The sequence below is a fragment of the Loxodonta africana genome, chromosome 4 (genome assembly GCF_030014295.1).
Source record: "Loxodonta africana isolate mLoxAfr1 chromosome 4, mLoxAfr1.hap2, whole genome shotgun sequence".
In the NCBI taxonomy this organism is placed as follows: domain Eukaryota; kingdom Metazoa; phylum Chordata; class Mammalia; order Proboscidea; family Elephantidae; genus Loxodonta; species Loxodonta africana.
This window is the reverse complement of record NC_087345.1, coordinates 93,205,359-93,227,440: the sequence shown is the minus strand read 5'-3', so window position 1 is coordinate 93,227,440 and position 22,082 is coordinate 93,205,359. Positions and strand designations below refer to the sequence as shown.

Below are 22,082 nucleotides of genomic sequence, written 5' to 3'. Positions count from 1 at the left end.
ACACTGCAGCTTCACCTTGGCAGAGAGCCAGAGGGAGACCTCTGACAACAGACAAGAAACACCCACAGAGCCCTGGGGCTAGAGGCTACCTTTTGCTCTAGGCTCTACCACTTCTGACCCAACCTGGGGCCCAGAACAGCTGCAGAGAACAGGGAATTTTACAAAGAGTTTGATTTTATTAATATTTAAATATATTAAATATTTCACTGAAATACATAGTACACCACCCTCCCCCCTCCCACAGTGGTTACATTATAAAACCAAAGCCCATGGGCCTCCCCTCCCCTGACTCCCACCTACTGGTGAGGGAGAGGGCAGTGGTAGCCCAGGAGAAGGGCATGGCTGGCACTGTGGTATGGGGAGCCAGGGTGTGGACAGGCCCCTCCCACCTGGCAAGAAGCAAAGACAAGTCACCCAAGGCTGAGGTCTTCCCACTATAGTCTACTTACTCCCCTCACGGCACCAAGCAGTCCCTTCCTATCCAGGGATATGGCTGGGGGAAGGAGAGCTGATTTTCTCTCTGGACCAACTAGTTTTTTCCCCTCCTTCTGCCTTGACCAATGAAGTGCCTAATGCCCCATCAATTGATGCACAAAGACCCCCCAAGGCAGGCATTACACAGCCAGAAACCAGGCCTCTGCAGGGAGCTAGAGTCAGAAGGGGCATGAGGAAGGGCAGGAGAGCCACCATACCTTTCCATTCCCCAAACCCTGCAACTCTGGGGACCCTCTCCTCTGCCTCTCTAGTCACCTCCAAGACAAAGCGATCTCCAGGCAAAAACTAGGCTAATGCCTCTGGCTTAAATAGATACAGACAGAGAAACCAAGGCACCAACTTAATTCAGGCCAGAGTCAAGGAGGTTTCAGGGAAAGTAGTAAACGGGAGGCAAGGATAGGAAGGAACTCTAGAATCCAACCTCCTAGCCTTTCCAGGCTTCAACTGGGGCGCTGGGGAAATGCTAGACTCAGGCTGAAGGCTGGGGAAGGCAAAGTTCAAGCTTTCTCTGCCTATCCCCTAGTACCAATATCTGGGTCCACAGAGGGATCCCATGCTACCTCAGTCCCAAAGCATGCCACATCCCCAGACACAAGCTGGGGAACCCAGGAAGTTCCTGAGCCTCTGCTCACCAAACCCCAGGCAGTTCAAGTGCATGGAACTCTGGGGCTGAAGCAGGCGCTTGGGTTCCTGCCCCAGACAGGGAGACAGTCATGCTGCACATGTGGCCCCCAAACGGCACTTAGGGATTTGGCACAAAAAGGACTCCTCTCCCCAGGGCCACCCTCCTTTTGCTACCACACCCCATCCCACTCCTGTGCAACCTGGGCATCTCCCTCTATCCCTCGAAAAAGGGATCCCTGCTTTATTCCCAGAAGACAGAGGCCCACAGGAGAGAGGCAACCGGGTGGATGGCTGAGGAGCAGGAGCACAAGGACACACACAGACCTGGAAAACAGATACACACACAAAGACCAACATGCACGCACAGATACACAAACACACAGGCCTTTCCCAGAGCCAGACTGGGGAGGACAGGTTTGGGAACAGGGTCATCTTCCTCCATGCCCTGACCCTTTTCTGTTTGGCAATGGAAGGGGTAGAGATGCTCTGTGCCCCCGTGCCAGCAGACAGCAAGTAGCTGGGGCAGAGTGCCCTGATCCTGACTGTGCCAGGCCCATCAGAGCTGGCACCACCCTGCTCCCCAGCTAGCCTGCTCTCTTTGGCACCTGCAGGCAAACTTCCAGCTCCTGATCTTCTGACATCCCTACACATGCCCTGGCTCTCTGGCCAGGCATTTTCACAGTACCAATGAGGCCAGACGCCCCTTTCCCTGGAGCCATGCGGGAACTGGGGCTAAATCAGAGCTGTCCAAGGTCCCTTTGTTCCCCTTTGGGGATAGATCATGGGACTAGGATTTGGCAAATAGAAACATTCCTCTGAAATATGGGCAGAGCTGGGTCCCCAGAGCCTCTCCCTTCTCTGCCTATGCATAGCAGCTAGGGAGGAGACCTGGCTGGGGTGGGGGTGCCCAGGACAGGTGCGGGGGTCGCAGGCATAGCAAAGGCAAGCATGGAATAGGCACTCCTCATGCCTGCCCTAGACTTTGTACAAAATATTCCCAGAAAAAAGAGGGAAAGGAAGGGCCCAGCCCTGAGCCTGTTGCCCAGACAGGGGAGGGGCAGGCATGGCAAGCTGCCATTTTAATCAATCTCTCAGAGAGGAGGGCTCCCTCTGCCTCTACTTCCACCTGCTCCTGCCCCCAAAAACTGGAAGAAAGGAGAAGGGACAGCCCTGCCCCAGTTAAAAAAGAAAGTCACTTGCATAATCCTCTTGGTATCCCCTCGCTCACCAGGCTGAGGGCAGATGAACGTGGTCCGAGCACAGCTGGCTGTGGTTTTCCCTTCTGTGGTTGGCAGAGTCAGAAGGTCCAGGGCCCCTGCCATGGCTGCACCAGCAAGCACAGAGCCTGCTCAATGCCCACCTTGGTCCCTTCCGCTGAATTTGCAGCAGGGCCCTGCTAACTGCTGGGGCCCCCATTGAGGAAGTAGGTGGTCATCTCCCCCTTGCCCTTCACCTTGACCACCCCTCGACACTCCAGCTGGTAGCCCTTGGAGGCTAAAACCTGGTACAGGTCCGTGGTCACCTGGGGGGTGGGAAGGAAGCCTGCTTAGCCTGGATTCCTTCCTGCTGTGTCTGCAGGGGCCCAGGGCTTCTCTAGTCATGCGAACTCCCCTCCCCCAAACCCTACATCTCCAGCCACACAACAATGCCACCCTGCCCTGCCTGTGCCTGCCTGCGCCCGCCTGCCCTAGCTAACTGCAGAGAAAGCCCTGTGGACACCCTCTGGGCCTTGCTCATAATCCCCTCACCTGGATTCGGTCAGGAACCCCTGTGCTGTCCATACGGCTAGAGACATTCACTGTGTTCCCCCAGATGTCATACTGCGGCTTCCGAGCCCCAATGACACCTGCTACGACTGGGCCCATGTTCAGTCCTAAGATGGGAAGAGTAACAAGAAGGTGAGATTAGTGAATGCTTCAGGATCAGCCCAGGGAGTGACTGATCTCACCTCCTGACACTTTGAGAAGGACCCAGAGGAGAAAGCAGAAAAGAGCTAAGTCTCCTAGCTGTAAAAAATGGAAGATCTGCATGTCAGCTGAGGAGCTCCTTGAGTCAAGACCCTGCGCCAGCCACGTTATTTCATCCTCACAACAGGCCTAAAAGGGAGGTGTTATTATTCCCACTTTACAGATGGATACTGTTGTTGTTAGCTGCCATCGAGTCATGGTGACCCCATGCTCCATAGGGTATTCGAGGCTGTGATCAGAAGCAGATCGCCAGGCCTGTCTCCTGAGGCACCTCTGGAATCTCTGGCCAACCGTTCAGCTAGTAATCAAGTGCTTAACTGTTTGTGCCACCAAGGGACTTAGGGACGAATAGCTGGATATAACGTAACTGAAGCTTAGAGAAGTTATGTGACTTGATAAATTAGCCAGTAAACAGAGTGGCCAAAATTCAAACCCAGACTGTCTGACTCCAGACCCCATGCTATTATTAACTACTCAGTAGTTATTATTATTAATATTGTTATTTACTATCTGCTGGTTTATCGGAAAGGAAGTACTTCTTATCAAACTGGCCATAGATAAGGGCACAGGTCATAGAGTTTAGATAAACTTGGTTTCCAGTTTCAGCTCAGACATTGACTAGTTGACTTTGGGTGAGTTACTTGACTTTCCCTGATAGTCAGTCTCTTTATCTGTGGTTGTTGTGTGCCATTGAGTTGATTCCAACTCATAGTGACCCTACAGGACAGAGTAGAATTGCCCCTATAGGGATTCTTAGGCTGTAATCTATACAGGAACAGATCACCCGGTCTTTTCTCCCGCAGCACCACCGCTGGTGGATTCAAACTGCCAAACTTTTGGTTACAGTCAGGCACTTAACCATCACACCACCAGGGTTCCTTTTTTAATTTGTAAAAAGGGATAATATTAATAATGTGAGGATTCAAATGTGCTCAAAGGTATCTAGGACAGTGCCTAGCACACAGTAAGACCTCAATAAATGCTCTCTGTTCTTAATATCAGACTTGGCTTAATACAGGAGGTGGGAGGGAGGAAACCCCACAAGCACCAATGGAGAGTCCCACTCCCAGCCTGCTCCCTCAGCTCCACCCAGAAACGGTCCTGGGAAAGCCTGGCAGGCAGCCAGGCCCTCTCACCAATCTTCATCTGGAAATTGTTGAAGGAGTGCTCATTGATGTGCTTCATCTGCTCCATGAGCCGCATGGCATAGTCGGCAAGGGCAGTGATGTGGGAGCGGCCCACCTGATCGTAGGTGCTGGCGTTCAGCCCCGAGGCAGCCATGTAGGTGCTGCCAATTGTCTTGATTTTCTCCAGCTGCCGGAACCGCTCCTCACTGATGATCTGGACAACACAGGGTAGAGTCTGGCTGTCAAGGCCCAGAGGCCAAACCCAGCCCTGCCCCAATGCTCACTCCTTCTCATGCCTTGGCTCCTTCCCCTCCCCCACCTCAAAAAATGCCCCTCCTTTTAGTGACTAGGTCTCCTTCACCAGGCAGCCATTGGAAACCCAGGTCAGGACTTGGGCACAGAGCTTTAGTAGATCAACTTCATAGCACCCTCATAGAACCCAGAATCTCAGGATATTGTTACCCGTCGCCATCCAGACAATCCCAATTCATGGCAACCCCATATGTTACAGAGTAAAACTGCTCCATAGGGTTTTCTTGGCTGCAGTTTCTACAGACTGGAGTATCTGGGGAAACGCTGGTATCACAGTGGTTAAGAGCTACAGCTGCTAACCAAAAGGTCAGCAGTTCGAATCCACCAGGCGCTCCTTGGAAACGGTATAGGGCAGTTCTACTCTGTCCTATAGGGTCGCTATGAGTTGGAATCGACTCGACGGCAATGGGTTTTTTTTTTTTTTTTAAGATCTGGGTGCTGCAAATGCCTAAGTGCTCAACTGCTAGCCAAGAGGTTGGAAGTTTAAACCCACTCAGTGGCACCGCTGCAGACAGGCATGGTGATCTGTTTCCGAAGGTCACAGCCTTGAAAACCCTCTGGAGCTGTTCTACTCTGCATAGGTGGGGTCACCATGAGTCAGAATCGACTTAAAAACAACAATCTTTACGGGAGCAGATCCAGGCCTTTCTTTCACAGCACCACTGGGTGGGTTCAAACCATCAACCTTTAAGTTAGTAATCAAAAGCACAAATCGTTTGCACCATCCAGGAGGGATATTAGGCATCTATTACTCTAACCCTCACTTTTTGGGAAACTGAGTCCAGAGTAAGGAAGTGACTTCCCTCCAGAACAGCAAATGGCCCATTCCTGACCTGGATGTCTAAGATTCGTCCCCCTGTTTGCTTCCATTTTCTCTATTCAGGGCCATCTTGCTTGTTTGGCCTCATGGGCTCTGTCCACAGACTATGCCTTCTCTACTGACACCCACCTGGCACCTATGCTGCCCTATCCATAGACCCTAATGTCCTCTTTCCCTCCCCTACAGTGGTGACCCTGCCCCAACAGGGATGACCCCCTTCCTGCCTCTGTAAAATGGAGGCAGGGACTTCCCTGTCCCTGCCTCTACTGTACCTACCCTTTCTTCTGCGCACTGACATCCTGGGTCTCATCCAATCTCCCTTCCTTCTTCCAGTGCCACCCACCCCCTCCAATCCTGGCCTTCTATCCAAAGTTTTCCCCACTCCTCCAGCCCCTAAGTCCCCCCACTCCCACTTGTCCAGGCGACTGGACGAGTACCTCATCAAAGTCCGCGATGATCTCGTTGAGCAGCCGTAGGCACTCTACGCCCTCGTTGTTTGCCTCCAGCTCCACATAAAACTCAGAGAAGTTGGCGATGGAAGCAAACATGACAGCCACACACTCACAGGACTGATAGTAAAGCTCATCATTCCGGCGCTCGCGGGCCAGAAAGTGGGCGGCCACATCCTTGGGCAGGATGTTGTGCAGCAGTCGCCGGTTGTAGGCCTGGAGCTCTTCCATCTCCTCCTTCTCCCCTGTTGCCTGTGGACACCACCCCCATCACCTACTGCCCAATACTCATGAGGAGTAGGTGTAACAGCCAAGGCCTAGAGATGGGCATCAGAGGGAATCATGTGGAGGAAGGAAGGCACAGACACAGATGAGGCCTAAAGGACAGGCAGAGGGGTGACACAGGCTGGTACAAGACAGGGCAGGGGATCTGGGATAGGCACAGGGAAGAGATAGGCATGGAGCAAGGGTGGGCTTGGGGCATGGCCCAGGCTCCACCCCCAGGACCTTCCTCAATCCCCTAAGACCCCACCCAATCACCTGCAGTTTCCAGAGGAAGTCCAAGCGGGCAGTTGACTCCACCTGCTGGGCATGCAGATAGAGCGCCAGGGCAAACACCAGCAGAATCACAGGGGTCATATACTTGAGTGCCACCCTCCCGGGAGCTGGGCTGAGGGTAAGCAGAGACACACTCAGTGTTTGAAGGAGACATGTGGAAGCCCTATCCTTGCTGCCCCAGAGCCTCACTTACCAGTCTAGCCCATCGAAGGTCTCGTTGGAAGAAGCTCTGGCAGGAAGACACAAGAGACAAAGTCATCAGTGTTTCCTGGGTCACTGGGTTGGGGGGAGGGGGGAGAGACAGACACTGTATTTACTGAGCACATGCCATAAGGGAGGCACTGAGCCAGGACTTACATTAACTCATTAAGAACAGAGATTAAGAGAAGGTTTCACTCTTGGGTCCTCTACTTACAAGCTATGTGACCTGGGCCAAGTTGCTTAACTCTCCTGAGTCTCAGTTTCCTCATCAGTAAAACAGGAATCAGATCTAAATTATGTGTGTAAACAGCTTAACACAGTGCCCGGCACATGGCTACTGAAGTGCCTTCGATAAATATTAGTTACTATAGTCTTTACAACTACCCTGTGAAAGAGATGGTATCGCCATTTTACAGATAAGGAAATTGCGACTCAGGTTACCTCAGCTGTCCAAGGTCACACAGCTAATGAGAGGCCGAATAGGAATTCAAACGTAGCAGACTCCAAAGGTTTTTTCTACCGTAACAAGCAGACATCAAAGTGGTGGGGTTTTGGAGAAAAAGCCCATGTGCTGTCCCAGACAAAGATCTGAAGCAGGAGTCACAAGTTCTGGTTCCTACCCAGAGTTCTGCCATCAAGCAGCTGTGTGACCTACAGGTGGTTAGGACAGTAGATATGAAAGTACCATGCAAATGTGGGAGGGATTTTTTTTTTTTCCAGTTCTAGTCTAAAGATACAGGAATTTCCCAGAACTGGTGTTTCCTTGGGGAGACTGTTTGGGGTCATGTGCTGGGAGCTCCTCCATCTCCCTCAGGGTAAGAGTGAGTGGTAGCATGCCAAGGGCACAGGGGCCTGGGCACAAGAAAGGCTCACAGTGACCCAGCAGGGTCAAGGAGGCCCTGGGGGATTAAAGGGGCTGAGAACAGACTCACAAGCCATGGACACCAAGCAGTAGGTCATAGTTGTCAAAGATGGTGGCCGGGGGACCCAGCAGAAGCAGCACCAAATAGATGAGCCCCAGGACAAGGATCATGGCCAACTTCCCGATGCTGCTGATATGTAGGAAGACAGAGCTGGCCAAGAGACTCAGTAGCATGTTTCCAACGAAGTACTGGGGGGCAATGGCAGAAGCAGCGTTGGGTGACGGCCAAGGCCATGGTGCCCCATGGAGGGGTAGCCCTGCACTCCCCTGCCTGCCACAACCTCACCTCCACAACCCTCAAGCCCGAACATCCTTTGCCCTCCATACCCAGTCCCTACACTACCCAGACTCCCTGGCCACTCCTGGAGTTGGGGACTCTAGTGAGTTCCTGTGTCCCCAGTGCCCATCATCAGGCCTGGCAGAGAGGGATCAATAACTCATACTGGTCAGGGCCTCCCCCCTTCCTGAGCACTGCTCGGACACCTCGGGGAAGTTGCAGGTAGGTGCGGTGCCCTCACACAGGGGAGCATCCAGGCCCAGAGAGTAATTGAGCTGCTGCAGGTGGCAGGCGGTGATGTCGGCAGGTGTTAAATTCAGCATCCGGGCTGCACAGGTCCGGATGGGGGTGTGGTTACAGGTGAACTGCAAAAGTTGGGGAGGCATTATCAGGGTTTCCAAGGAGAAGGGTCACAAGGGCCATGCCCAGGTGCTTTATCCCCCAGGGGCCAAAGTTTTCACTCAAGTATCAAAAGAGACAGGGAGAGCAAGGAAGAGGGACAATTGGAAAATTAATCCCACCCCCCTCCTGTGAGATAGTGGGCTCCCTGAGGGCAGGAAATGTGTCTTATTCTGTACCCCCCAGTTCCGAGAGCAATGCTCGGCACAGAACAGAGGTGAGAGAATTCCCACTGGACCTTTACCATGTTGGCAGTGGCAGAGGTGAAGACAAGCAGAACTGAAAAGATGCCAACCGCAGTGCTGTGTGCCCGAGAGCGGACGATATTGCGGGACAGATGTTGCAGGGCCTTAGGGAACAGCTGGGGGCAGGCAAGAGACTGAGAGTTGGTGGAGTGCCAGCAGATGGGGAAGGACAACAGGGATAGGGCCCAACTGGAGAGGCGTGGCCTTCTCCTCCCTCTACCCATGTGACCCCTCTCTGCCCCTCGCCCAGCCTGCCCACCCCAGCAGCCCCTGAAGCCTCCTACATACTGAACCACAAGAGTACACAGCACAGGTCAGCACAGTGATCAGCAACAGCAGGAAGGTACTGGCATAGATCCCAAGCATCAGGGTTGAGCTGGGACAGAACAGGGGCGGGGAAAACGTTACTCTGGAAGACTGGGCATCCCTGTCTCACCCCCAGGACAGGCAGGGGTGCAGACCCAGGGACGGTGGGCTTGTGTGGGTATGTGGGAAAGTTCTGGGAAGTAATGGAGGGGCAGGGAAGCAGAGGAGGAATAGGGCTCTCACTGTGGGAAGACGAGGAGCTGGATGAAGCAGATAAAGCAGAAGACCAACAAGGCACAGGCAACGTAGGCTCCGAAGCGGGGATCCACCTTCCGCGAGTACTGAAGGAGAGCAGGCTGATCTGGGGGCTGGGTCACCCCTGGGGGGGCGGGGGGCGGGCGGGGTGGCAAGAGGCAGCGTACTACCAGGGACCTCAAGGGGGAGGAAAAGCAGTTGGCCCAACTAACATGGACCCCCACTCTGCCCTATAATCTCCTTGCCATCCCCCAAAACCCTCTCCTGCTCCATCACCTGGGCTCAAACTTCCCTGCCAGGACCTGCCTTCCCATCCCTTGTCCTTCTGCCCTTATATCCCCCAAACCTTCTTCTCAAGGTCTTCTCTCTGGAAGGTGAGCAGGAACCGGCGCACGTGGTCCTTGCGGAGCTGGTCAATGCTACGTGCATCAATGGCACGGCCCAGGAACTCGTCTACCTCATCCTCGGGGTTCAGGGCGTCTTGGGCACCCCGGCTGAGGTCAGGGAAATGGCTCCACCAGGTGTAAGAGCATGTCCCGTGTGAGGGGGAAGGGCGTGGGCAGCACCCAGGGAAGGGAGTGTGAGCCAGGCATGCGACACCTGCTCCCAGGCAACACGTCCAGAGCCAGGGAAAGGGGGTCTACACTCCCCACAGCCCTATCCCAGGGCACAAGTGCCTTCCCCCCTTCCTTTTCCCCTCCTCGGAACCCAGACTTACTTGTCTTTGCTGGAATCATCAATGCCCTGGAGAAAGACAAAGTGTGTGAGTGAGTTAGGGGGTAGACCACCACCTTCTACAACCCTGCTGCCCACTGTGCTGAGGGTTTCCCCACCATATACTCTGGGGGGCTTAGGACCCCTAGGATGAAAACATCTCTCCTGTCCCCAACACTAGAAATCACCATCCATGAAGATGGCAGCCTCAACAAGGAAGGCGGAAGAGAGGAGGAGGCATACAGTGTTAAGGGAGACAAGGAAGTGAAGCTCTAGGTCCTGGTGCCATGGGCCCTCACCATCTGGCGGAAAGCTTTGGAGTCCTTGGTACGGGAAAAGGCACGGTCGGGCACCCAGCGTGGCATCAGCCCCTCCATGGAGTTGGCCCGTGTCCGTTGCAACTTGGCCAGCATGGCCTTCTCCTCTTTCTATGCAGGCAACACAGGTACAGACTCAGAAGAGGGGTCCAGACAAGGCCTATGCCTGTTCCTCCCCACCATTTCTCCTTCTCCCTACTGCCCCCCCCAGCCCCACCCTGGCCCTGACCCGCTTCTGGCTGGCGCCCAGGATGAGGAAGGTCTCAATGTGCTGCTCCTTGAGGTATGCGTTGCGCTCCCCACCTCGGCCCAACTCCACCTCGTAGTCCCCATTCAGGTACTCCAGCGTGGCCCGAGTGATGTGGATGCGGCTGTGTGGGGTCAGGAGGGTGAGACCTTGGTTCTCCCACCTAGCTCCCATCCCCGACTGCCAGGACCCCTCCACTCACCCGGCCCGGCCCCCGGCCTCCATGTGGTTGGCCAGGGTCACATCATTGGACCACACATCAAACTGCCATTTCCGAAGGCCGAGGACACCGCAGTGCACACGCCCACTGTGGATGCCCACGCGCATATTCACATTCACACCTGTCACTTCGCGCACCAGCCTAGAACGACATAGCTCTGGCTCAGCTCCTAGTATAGCCTGTCCCACTCCCACCCGAGAGCCCAGCCCTCACTCCCCTCAGAGCCAAGCCAGCAAGGATAGACGCCGGTACAGAGGGCAGGAGCTCAGCCTTGACTAGACACGTGCAGAAGGCTGCATGCGGCTCAAGGACAAATGTTTGAGAACTGTGTTTGCTAGCAGGGGCCCAGCAGCCTCTTGTGGAACTAAGCTGGAGAGACGTCACTGTTCTCACTTCAGCCCTGCCCAGCTGGCATTCTCTCCAGCCCGGATCCTTTCCGACCCCCCACACCCAAGCTGGCTGGAGTCTCAGGGTACAGGTGAGTCTCTGCACGGGCTGGAGAGAAGTGGCCCGTGAATGTCCCCAGGGAAAAGGCTGACTGTATGTGGATGGTGAGAGGGGAAAGGGCCATTCCGCTCCTCGGTGATGGATTTCAAAGACAGAGGAGGAGCCACGACTGAGGGGAAATCCTGAGGACACATCAGAGGGGAGGAGGGGTCTGGGGCACCCACAGTTCCAGGAAGCCTGGGAGTGGGCCCTGCTTACGAGATGGCCTCGATCATGTCCATTCCCATCTCCACACAGCAGTGGGCATGGTCTGCCCGGGCCTCCGGCAGCCCTGACACACAGTAGTAGCAATCCCCTAAAATCTTGATCCTCAGGCAATGATTTTCCTGAAGGGGACAAGAGTTGGGGGGGGTCACCTTTATTCTTGCCCCCGCAGCCTGCCTAGCCCACCACCTTCACTGCAGACTCTGTCTGCCCCCGCACCACAGCCTGCTCCACCCCAGTCCCAGCACCCTCACCGCGGCCAGCTTGTCAAAGCGGGCGAAGAGCTCATTCAGGGTCATGACCAGCTCTTGTGCGGTGCACTGGGAGGCCAAGCCGGTGAAGCCTTCGATGTCAGCAAACAGTATGCTGGGGATGACGGCAGAGGATGGAGGAGCCATGTATCCCTCAAAGGCTCCCAGACCCCACACCCCTCCTGGCATCCTCCCACCTCCACCCTACCTGACGTTGTCATGCTTCTGGATGTAGATCTTGTGGAACATCATGTCTTCTTTTTTAGTGTTGATGTCTTCTTTCATCTCCATGGCAACATGCTGGGGCAACACTGACAGCAGCAGCCGCTCCTAGACCGGTGACTCCATCAGGGCACCACTTTCCGCTTTGCCTCACATCCCAACCCCTCTGGTCCCTCCACATCCTCAAGGCTCTCCTGGACCTGTCTGGAGGCCTGAGCATCCCTTCTGAACTGTGGCCTGCCCCTGCCCAATGAAAGCCCTCAGCAGATACACAACCCAGCTCCCTAACCATCTTCCACCCACCTCCCTCCACCCTCAGGTAGGAGTCCCCATTGCACGGGCCTCTGTGATGCATAACCCAGGGGAACATCTACACCACAGTATACAAAGATTATACAAGGCAGTGAGTCTGCTCCTAAGGCTCTCTCAGGCTGGGGTTGGGAGAGCAGCCCCACCTGCTGCCGATTCTCATGCTGCAGGTGCAGCCGGGCCTGGATGTAGCCACGGGTCTCCTGAAAGGCCTGGCGCTGAGACACCTCAGCCGGGTAGTGTGTGCAGATGCCAATGACATTGGTGCAGAGGAAAAGCAGTACGTTGGCACCGAGCTGCGAGAGGGTGACAGAGGCAGGCAAGTGACCATCCCCTCAAAACCACTTGCCAGGCTCCCTGTGGAAGCTCCTTTGGGGAGGAACCAGAATCCTGCGCCCTTTCTGTCCCTGAGCTGCTCCCCACCCGTGCAGGACATGTCCCCCACCCCTCAAAGGCCTCCAGTCCCCAGCCCCTGCTTGGCTCACTCCATGGCTAGAAATGAGATCTTTTCAAAGCTCCTGGGAGAAGCACCAACTAGGGCCAGGTAGGTCAAAGGGCCCAACCCCACAAACACCCTAAATAAAAGAAAAATGCTGTTCCTTCTGCAGGTGGTTCTCCTTACAGGATAATTCCCAGGAGATCTGACCTCTAATCCTCCTGTGAGTGACCCAGACAAGTGACCTCATCTCTCTGGGCCTCCGTTTGTTTGTCTATAACCTGAAGAGGGGGGATAAAATCTCTAAGGTCCTTCCCCGCCCTGACATAACTGACAATAATAATACCATTATCATTACTATCACTGTGGCTAGTTTGTTGACTGCCTACAATGTTTCAGGATTCTATGGGGGTCTTCTATACATTAACTAATGTACTTTTTAGAATTCTATGAGATAGGTAATAATACTCCATTTTAAAGGTAAGGGACCAGGCAGAGAGAAGCTAAGTAACTTGCCCGTGATTATACAGCTCCAATTACCTGGCATGGGATTTGAGTCCTGGACAGCCAGACCCCAAAGCCTGTGTCCTAACCCTACTGTCTAGTACATTCCAAGTTTCCAAGATTCCTACTTATTCTATTCACCCCAAGCTCTTGAGGCTCAGCCCCAGGACCCAGGCTTGGGAGTCATCAATTCTACTGACACAAAGAACCCTGTCTAACTGGGAATGGATTGCCACCATGCCAGGCCACCCCTGAGACAGAACTCCCCCATGCTTCGTCCCTCCAGGCCCCATCCCCCAGGGCCCTCATTCTAGGGCTACACAGCCCCAATCATCAGCAGTAGTGTTGGTTGAAGAGCAAGTCTAGAAGTTGGCCTCAGTGTTTGTGGAAACTTAGGGGTTAACCTGGCACTCCGGACTCCACCCCAGAGTTGGCTGGGGCAAGGCTCTAGTTTGAGAAGGGAGGGAAGGAGCACCAACTGGAAGCCAGGAGTTCCGGGCTCTGCCCGGAACCAGAACTCGTCCTGCAAACTTGGGCAGGTCACTTAATCCCTGGGACCTCAGTTTCTGCTTGGGTGAACTGGAGGGGTGGGTCCAGCTAAGCCCCTAGCCTCATCGAGCTCTGAATTCTAGGATTGGCTCCCAGCTTCCCTTGCCAGTTCAGCTCCCAAGCCCAGGACCGACTGGGTCGAGCTCTCTGCCCCTCCCCCACACCCCCGCAGTAGCAGGGGTGAGGAGGGGGATACACTATCTCCCTTGGGGGTTTCTAAGAATAGCCCCCAGTGGGGGAGAAGGAAAGGGGGGGCAAACCAGGCAACTTCCCTTCCTGGCCCCAGGAGCCCAAGAGGAAAATGTGAGTCACAGTAGAGGGAAGGGGAAGGGGGACGAGAGACTGAAATAACTCTGTACACACACACACCCCTATCTGAGTGTGAGAAAAAATGGATGCCAGGGGATTGGAGGAGACTCCAGGCTGGGCCTGGGTCACTGGGTGAAACTGCTCTGTGTCTGAATGAGCAGGTCAGAAGGGGAAGAAGGCTCCTTCCCAGAGCGGGGCTGGATCTGGGAGGGGCTTGCCCAAGCTCCCCCTCCATCCAGAAACCCACATGCCCACCTGGGTATAGGGAATCGTTTTCATCTCAGGGGAAGGGTATGGGCAGCCCTGGTCCAGGGGTTACCTACCCATCCCAAGAATGTGCCTGCCGAGACCCACTGGGTGAGGCTACAGACGGGCGCCCCTAGGGAGGTGGGCAGCTGGCACAGTCCTGCCTCTATGGGGCTGCACCTCCCCAGTCAGGCACTGGCCCGGCTCTGGGCACAATGCCAGCTGAAAGCAGGGAAGAGACACCCACCCACCCCCTGGCCAGCCATAGAGGAAGGCGGAGGGGAGGCACCCCAGGGAGGCAGCCCGCCCCAAAGCCCAGCTGGATAGCTAATCTGGAAAAGGAGCTGAGGGGCTAGCAAGAGCCAAGGAAGTCTGGCCCTTTAAGAGGTCTGACAGTGCCCTGGGGGCACAAGCTCCACAAACAAATGGGCTATAAAGTTACTTTTAAAAAGGTATGGTCTGTTCCTGAGCACAGGCAGGGCAGAGGAGGGCATGATGCCAAGGCACCCAGCTTCTCACCCTGGGAGCCCCAGGAACTTCCTCTTTGTGGTTGAGGCTAGAGTGGGCTACAGGCCACAAGCCCTGGGCAAGGTTCCCTCGAACCTTAAGCAAAGCACAGGCCAGCCTCCTCTACCTCAGGGTGCCTATGGAGGGCCGTGAGGTATGCTGGTTAGGGGACTGTGCCTAAAGCAGCCTCAGAAGGACCAGCTGGGGGAGACACCCCAATTTCTGCTCCCTGTGCAGACCAATGGCATCTCAACCCATGCTCCATGGCCCCTAAAGAGATGGCGGGCTCCACTTCTCAGAAGTCCCCTCACTGGGCACCAAACCCTACAGCACTCCCTGGCCCCAGACAAGAACACTGGTCTGTGGGCCTCTATGCCACTCTGGGAAAGGGTGGGGCCCTAACAGCAACATCTTGAGGTAAAAATGATTTTTATCCCAGTTTTACAGATTACAGACACTACAGCTCCAAGAGGCGAGGCTAGTTGTCTAAGATCCCACAGGGGAGGATGCAGCCCATTTGACAACCAGGTCGGCCTGCACCAAGCCCTTATTTCTCCCTCCACGTGAGCCCTACCTCACACACCACAGAGAACCCCAAGGCAGTAGCCAACTCGGGCAGAGAACATCAAGGCAGGGCTGTAAGGCCCCTGGCACCCAGGATGGGAACAGCAAGATAAGATTAGACCCTTAATGCCCGTCTCTTCTACAGTCTGACCCCACTCAAACCACGCCCAGCCCCCAGGGAGAACTGACCCCAGCTCTTCCTTCCCTGTCCTCTCAGAGATGGCCTCGGTCCAGGGGAGAGACATCTCCTCCCTTGTCAACTCCATCCAAGCCTGCTCATCCCTCTCGATCACCACCTCGAGCTGCTTTTCAGGGATGGCACCAGGGCCTCAGTCTCAGGTGTCAACACAGGGCCAGAGATGCCAAGGTCTAGACACAGCCTGCACTACTCTCTCAGGCGTCTCTGGCCCTGGGGCTAAGCACCAGGGGCACTGCACCCCACCTCCAGCCTTATATTTCTATAGGCTGCACTAGTTCGGGGCCTCAAGCCAAAGACTATTACCATGGTGACAGAGTACAGGCTTGGGTCCTGGTAGCCAAATTCCTGGGGCCCTCCCACCCCTCGGCAGTACACTCTGCCCCAGACCCCTAATGGAGGCCATCTCCTAACACTGGGCCTCCAGCTCTTGACCCTCCTTCCAGGTATTGTTAGACATCCTAAACCCAGACTCCACCCAAGACCTGTATCCCCATGACTCGCACACCCCTCCATTACGAGACCCCTCCTCATTCCCAGTCTGCTGCTCCCCATGCCTACCTCCCTTACCACCTACCTGCTTCCAGAGGAAGGCATCTCCACGGTTGAGTTGCCAGGCCAAGATCAAATGCAGGGTGGAGAGACCCAGGCCACTGAAGACGGCCGCCCTCATGCGGATGGGTAGGAGCGTGTAGGTGATGTAGACAAAGAACACAGGGCACCAGAGGCCTACAGAGGGGCTGTGAGGGGTGGCTGCCAGGGCCCCCCCAACCTGCACAGCTGCCAGGATGCCTAGCACCACGTAGCTCACCACCCACATGGAGTCCTGGCGAAAGCTATGTCGGTTACACACCACCATGAGAGCCACGAAGAGGGTGGCAGCACAGGCCAGCAGGGCCACGTAGGCAGGCTGAGGGCGGGCAGGCACGGCGTGGAAGGCCAGCAGCACAGCCGTGAGCAGTACCAGCACCGCCATCAGCAGCGTCAGGCTGCTCTGGTTCATCTGGAAGAAGTACCGCTGGTACAGGCGCTCCAGTTTGGCAGAGCGGAACTGCTTTGACTGGAATACCTGCACCAGACGGTGCCAGCAGGATCCCTTGCTCCTCGGCACCATGTTGGGCGCCAGCTCGGCCACCCCTACCGCCACTGTTGCCTCTGTGTCCTCAAAGCCCAGGGCCACCGCCCGCAGCCCCAGCTCTGTGCCCTTGCCTGGGCCACCCCTGCGGATGAAGCCTTCTTCCTGCCAGGGGCACCGAGGGGGAGCTGCAGGAGTAGGGCTGGGAGGCTCTGCATCCTGGAGGCAGCTCATATAGTGGGGCGTGCAGAGGCCACTGGTCCGTGTCCCGCGGCGCGGACGCTTTTGCCCATTGCGTTCACCCCAGGCTGTTTTCCGTTCATCCACTTTGGGAACCAGGAGGCCACTAAACCACGACATGCTGCTGGGAGGAAAGGAAGGAGATGGTATTAATACCACCATCGCGGCAACTGCCGCCACCAGCAGCAGCTATCATTAACTGAGCACTTCCTACTGCCAAGCTAAGTGCTTCATATACACCATCCTCATAAAACTACTCTGAGATAGACGATGGTGTCTCCAGTCAATGGGAGAGGAACCTGAGACATAGGGAGGTAAAATAACTTGCCCAAGATCAAGCAGCCACAAAAGTGGGAGGACCAAGGTTCCCACCCAGATCTGTGTGACTCCAAAGCCACTTAGAAATTCACTGTTTCCCTATAAACCACTGATTTCTGGGGGATCACAAACTCAAGTGCCTATGTCAGTGAGTGAAGCAGCCCATGTAAGGTTCAGGAGAACTGGGAAGAACCAGAGAGTTCGCATCTGAGCAGTAGGGCAAACACCACCCAGCACCAGCAGGTTGTTGACACTGGCATCCCATGCGGGTCTGGTCTTCTCATTTTTCAATAGCTGAAAAAAATTCTAGATTTTAACACGACATTTCCTGATTTGTAAGTGTTGGTAACTAACACATTTTTCTTCAGCACTTTGGGCCCAATAAGTCCGGTCTGCAGAATGAATTCAGCCTGTGAGCTTCCAGTCAGAGACCTCTGTACAAAAGGGAATCTCTTTCCACATCCTTACCAATCACACACACACACTACGCAAACTTCACCAAGCTAAAGTCAACTTCTCCCTCAGGTCACAGCTTAAATGTCACTTCCTCAAGGAAAATTTCCCTGCTCCCCCACCCAGAATAACTTTGGTCCCCTGTTTTACCCTCTGTATATTTCTTCCACAGTACTTCTCACAATTATAATTAAGTAATTCCTTGCTTAATGTCTCTGCCCCATGACTATGAGCTTTATGACGGTAGGGTAATATCTGTTTTGTCGAGCTCTTGAATTCCTAGCACCAACTACTGCGCCTGGCTCAGCAAAACCAAAAAACCAAACCCATTGCCACTGAGTCAATTCCAACTCATGACAGAGAACGGCTCCACAGGATTTTCTTGGTTGTAATCTTTATAGAGGTAACCCTGGTGGCATAGTGGTTAAGAGCTACGGCTGCTAACCAAAAGGTCGTCAGTTCAATTCTACCAGGCGCTCCTTGGAAACCCTATGGGGCAGTTCTACTGTGTCCTATAGGGTTGCTATGAGTCAGAATCGACTCGATGGTAATGGGCTTGTTTGTTTTTTTTGTTTGTTTGGAATCTTCACAGAAGCAGATCGCCAGGCCTTTCTTCCACAGTGTTGCTGGGTGGGTTTGAACCTTTAGGTTAATAGTCAAGTGTAAACAGTTTATGCCACCAGGGACCTCTGGCTCATAGTAGGCACTCAATAAATACATGTTAAGGGAAAAGAAAGCTCAAGGGTGTTGATACAGAGCAGCTAATGTGAAATAATACTAATCCTATGACTCTTCGTCTTTCTCACTCCACTCCGTCATATTAGCCTCTTTGCTGTTGTTCCTCAGCACACAACGCATGCGTCAGCCACTCCCTCTGCCTGGAACAAGAGCTGCAGGGCCTGCTCCCTTACCTCCCCCAGGTCACAGCTCAAATGCCCTTTCTTCAGTGAGGTTTTCCCTTACTGCTCCTGTTAAAATAGCAACCCCTTTCCTGCAGCTCCCTATCTCTTTCCCCAGCTTTGTGCTCTATTTTTCCCCATAGCTCTTATCAGCAACTGTCATTCTATATATTTTACTTATTTGTTCATTGTCTGTCTCTCCTTACTGGAACGTCAAAAAGGGCAAGAAGTTTTGCTCACTGCACCAACTACTGTGCCTGGTTCAGTAAAACTAAAAAACCAAACCGTATTAAGTCTTGCTGTATCTACAACACTTAAACCAAGACCAAACCAGTTGCCATCGAGTTGATTCCGACACATAGCAAGCCTATAACCGCCCCACAGGGTTTCTAAGGAGCAGCTGGTGGATTTGAACTGCCCATCTTTTGGTTAGCAGCTGCCAGGGCTCCCTAAATGAAAAAACCTGTTGCCGTTGAGTCAATTCTGACTCACAGCGACCCTATAGTAAGATCTAAATAAATGTTCATTGAGTAGATGAATGGATGGATGGATAATACTCCCATGCACTTTCTCTGTGCTTTGAACTTTTCAAGGCTCTTTGACATGCCTAATTCCATCTGATCCTTGCCAAAACCCTGTGAAGCTACTATAGGATAAATCTGACAGAAAACAAAACTGAGGTCCATGGCAGCTTTTTATGGCTGACCCAAGTTACAGAAATCATGGGTATCCAAACTAGCCCCGGACCTCAGGTTCCCTAGTGGATAGTATCTCTAAGTGGGGTGGGAGGGCTCATGACAATCCCTTCAATGAGTCTCCCTGCTGAGGCCAGGTCAGGAGAAGGTAGGGATAAGACCATTGTGATGCGTCACCCCCAGGGCTGAGCTCCCCCAGGCTCACAGGGCACCCTGAGGGGCCCCTCATCCCTAAACCTGCTGAGCTAGCAGCAATGACATTTGTACTCACTAGGGGATGAGGAGGGAAAGTACCTAGTGCTTACCCCAAGTGGTCACAGGACCAGGCTGCTCTTGAGCAGCACTCAGGGCAGACACCTAATGGCCCACAAAGCAGAAGCCAGGCTGGGACCTTTCTGCACACCCTGAAACCCTCATCCTTGGGTGACCCTTAGCCAAGTTCTCTCAGCTACACCGCAAGTTCTCTTCTTCTATACCCCATAATATAGCATGCCCTTCAACCGCTGAACATCTTTATCAGGCCCTATCCTTCTCAGATACATGGAGGAACAGATCAGGAATCCAAAACTTTTGGTCGGGCTGGCGTTTGGAAAAGGTCACCAAAAAAGGCCTGGCTCTTCAAAATAGAAGTATGAGCTTCAGGAGACCAGGTTTCAACCCTTAGCATGATTATTTGCTAGCTGCATGACCTTGGACAAGTCACTTAACCTGCCTGAGTCAGCTTCTTCATCTGTAAAATGGGGATAATAATGGTTGTGAGCAGTCCTGGTGATGCAGTGTGTTAAGAGCTATGGCTGCTAACCAAAAGGTCAATAGTTCAAATTCACCAGCCACTCCCTGGAAACCATGTGGGGCAGTTCTACTCTGTCCTATAGGGTTGCTATGAGTTGGAAAGAATCTAACAGTGCCTGTCACATAGTACACACTCGATAAATATCAGTTCTTCTCCCCACCTTACATCACTTCCAACCAAACCTCTGCCAGCTTCCAAGAGATGGAAAGACGGCAAAGTCATGAGCAAGAACACGTGTTTCCCCAGCCAGTCAGACGCCTGGTTCTATCAGTCCCTGTGTCCGTGTCCTCGTCCTCGTTGTCAGTCCCCAGAGCTGCTGGGGACAGAGCCCAGAGCAAGCAAGTTTCCCACCCCCACCCTCCCATGACATTCTGCTTCAGCATCCTCCCATTCGCCAGCCCCCTGCCCTGTTCCGACAACACCCTCCCCAATCCACGCACTGGCTCAGACCTCTGTTCTCAAAGGACCTGTTTCTGGCCATATTCCCAGCCCCTGGAAGCACATCCTAGCATCTGGCTCATACTCACAGAGGAAGGGGCAGACACTGTCCAGGGAAATGCATGACCCTTCTAAGAACACTCTGACCCCTAAAGGGATAGATAGCTTCAAGGCTCTGGAACTGCCGGACTAACTGCAACCACCCCACTCTGGGCTCCTCCCCAGGCACTGCCCATCCTGGGCGACCTGCTGGGCTCCAAGCACTCCTGGCACCCCATGCCAGGCTGGAACAACAGGGAAGAGGGGAGGGCACAGTTCAAAACCACAAAGCCTCCCCGAAACCCCATTACCCAGGAACCCATCATTATGAACCCCAGGACCCCAGCACACCTTCCTCTTCCCCAGAGATAATGCTCCTGAACTTCTGCTTTTGACCTCCTCCTCCCCTGAGCCCTGGTCTCTTTGCTGTCTCTCACAGATCTGCTGCTCCAGGCCGGTCTCCCACAGCGTTTCCCACAGTTGGGGCAATGTCCCATCCAGCCTGGCAGTCCCAGGTCCAGTGCCACCTCGAGTTCCTTCCAAACCCTGCTCCTTCAGCGGGAGACCCAGAGTTTGGAGCAGGCCAAGGCCCAGCCCCAAGGATGGCTCTACCAAGTGCCTTTAGCCCAAACCAAACCCTCTTCCTGACCACCTCTCGTTGTCCCATCTCCAGGGCTCATCTGCCCCTGCCCTCCTGGGCAAAAGGAGGCCCCAGGGGATTTAAAGTGACTTCAGAAAGTTCATGGCAGAAGGCACTGCCCAGGCAGGGTCCTTCAGTGCCAGCACCGCCCACCATGCTGGGATGTGGGCCTCAATTCCTTGCCTTTCCAGATGTAGAGGAGCCTCCCCAGTGTATCTGTAGGTCTAGTGCTCCCTTTTCCTCTCTTCTCAGCCCTTGGTCTCCCTAAAGACTGCAGAGGGCTCCCACCAAAACCCCCAAGCACAAAGCCCTGCACCAGGTTCCTCCAACTCACAGGGTACTCTGGTAAGTGAAGGACAGGGGAAAGGGTCCTCCACTGCCTGATTTCACCTCTAGCTTTTCAGTCAGGCCCAGAGGGGGGAGGGGAAAAGCTGACACCACCCCTTTCATTCCGAGGCTTTGGGGTAAAGGGGTGGGAGGGGGGTTCCTGCAGGCAGAGGGCATCCCTCTCTCTGCCCAGGCTGCCTGTCCCTCCGCTAAGCACAATCACACTTTACCCCAAACTTGAAGGCTCACCCCCCAGCCCGGCGGCATAAACCTCAGGACAGCCCTTCCCCCAGCACATGCCTTTCCCCCTCCCCTGGGCAAGCCAGGGAACTCGGGGCGGGTGGAGGAAGGGAAGCGAGTGGCAGAGAATGAGGGTGGAGAGCCTTGAGCCCAGGACCTAGGAGTCCTGGATCTCCCCTACCTCCTCTGTGACTTCCCTCTGCCAACCCCAATTGCCTCAGGCTACCCCAAACACTCCAGAGACTACCTATCCCAGGCCTCGGCGCCCCCCGTCCCCTCAAAAAAAAAAACAAAAACTCGCGGGTGCAGCCCGGGTGTCTTCGAGCCCCACAGAGACCCGAGTGCCCGGCGCAGCCACTTCCCCCAGCAGTTGTCCCGTGGTCTCACCTGCCTGCCGGGGTCCGCGCCTCCCCCGGGCCTCCGCCCCGCCGCCCCCGCGGGCTCCGGCCCGCCGGCCGGCAGTCCCGCGGTCCTTCTCCTTGCCCGCGCGTCCCGGCTGTCCCTCCCGCCGTCCGGCCGTCCGTCCGGCGCTCGCCCCCTCCCTTGTTGTCCAGCGCAGCCGCCCTCTACCCCGGATCCAGAAGTCCCCTCCCCGCCTGCTCCCGGACTCCCCGCCTTAAAGGCACAAGCTCCTTTTGTCTGGGCACCCCCTCCCCCTCCGCTGCA

General features: G+C 54.6%; 1 protein-coding gene across 2 annotated transcripts; it reads right to left on the bottom strand.

The window, feature by feature from the left end:
• Positions 1 to 37: 37 nt before the first annotated feature.
• ADCY6 (adenylate cyclase 6) lies at positions 38 to 21,880 on the bottom strand. Of its 2 annotated transcripts, XM_064284307.1 has the most exons (22): positions 21,804 to 21,880; positions 15,837 to 16,695; positions 12,095 to 12,244; positions 11,626 to 11,747; positions 11,421 to 11,532; positions 11,161 to 11,288; positions 10,438 to 10,596; positions 10,218 to 10,359; positions 9,971 to 10,099; positions 9,676 to 9,701; positions 9,304 to 9,451; positions 8,946 to 9,043; positions 8,685 to 8,772; positions 8,396 to 8,512; positions 7,959 to 8,117; positions 7,486 to 7,664; positions 6,546 to 6,581; positions 6,335 to 6,464; positions 5,783 to 6,046; positions 4,223 to 4,427; positions 2,868 to 2,992; positions 38 to 2,641 (listed from the first exon to the last, which is right to left on the bottom strand). In XM_064284307.1, exons 2-22 carry the CDS (start codon positions 16,692 to 16,694, stop codon positions 2,516 to 2,518), a joined length of 3,501 nt encoding a protein of 1,166 aa, XP_064140377.1. In that variant the 5' UTR covers position 16,695; positions 21,804 to 21,880; the 3' UTR covers positions 38 to 2,515. The 2 variants fall into 2 exon arrangements, with proteins under 2 accessions (XP_064140377.1, XP_023411593.1); XM_023555825.2 differs by lacking the exon at positions 21,804 to 21,880 and having other exon boundaries at positions 15,837 to 18,737.
• Positions 21,881 to 22,082: the final 202 nt, after the last annotated feature.

Bases quoted from the DNA above. Each gene is read 5' to 3' on its own strand.
- ADCY6 (XM_023555825.2), bottom strand. From the start codon at position 16,736: ATGGTGGTATTAATACCATCTCCTTCCTTTCCTCCCAGCAGCATGTCG. The intron at 8,118-8,395 runs GTAAAGGTCCAG...CAACTTTTGCAG, and splicing joins CCTCTGCCACTGCCAACATG to TTCACCTGTAACCACACCCC. The intron at 6,465-6,545 runs GTAAGTGAGGCT...GCTTACCCTCAG, and splicing joins ACCTTCGATGGGCTAGACTG to CCCAGCTCCCGGGAGGGTGG.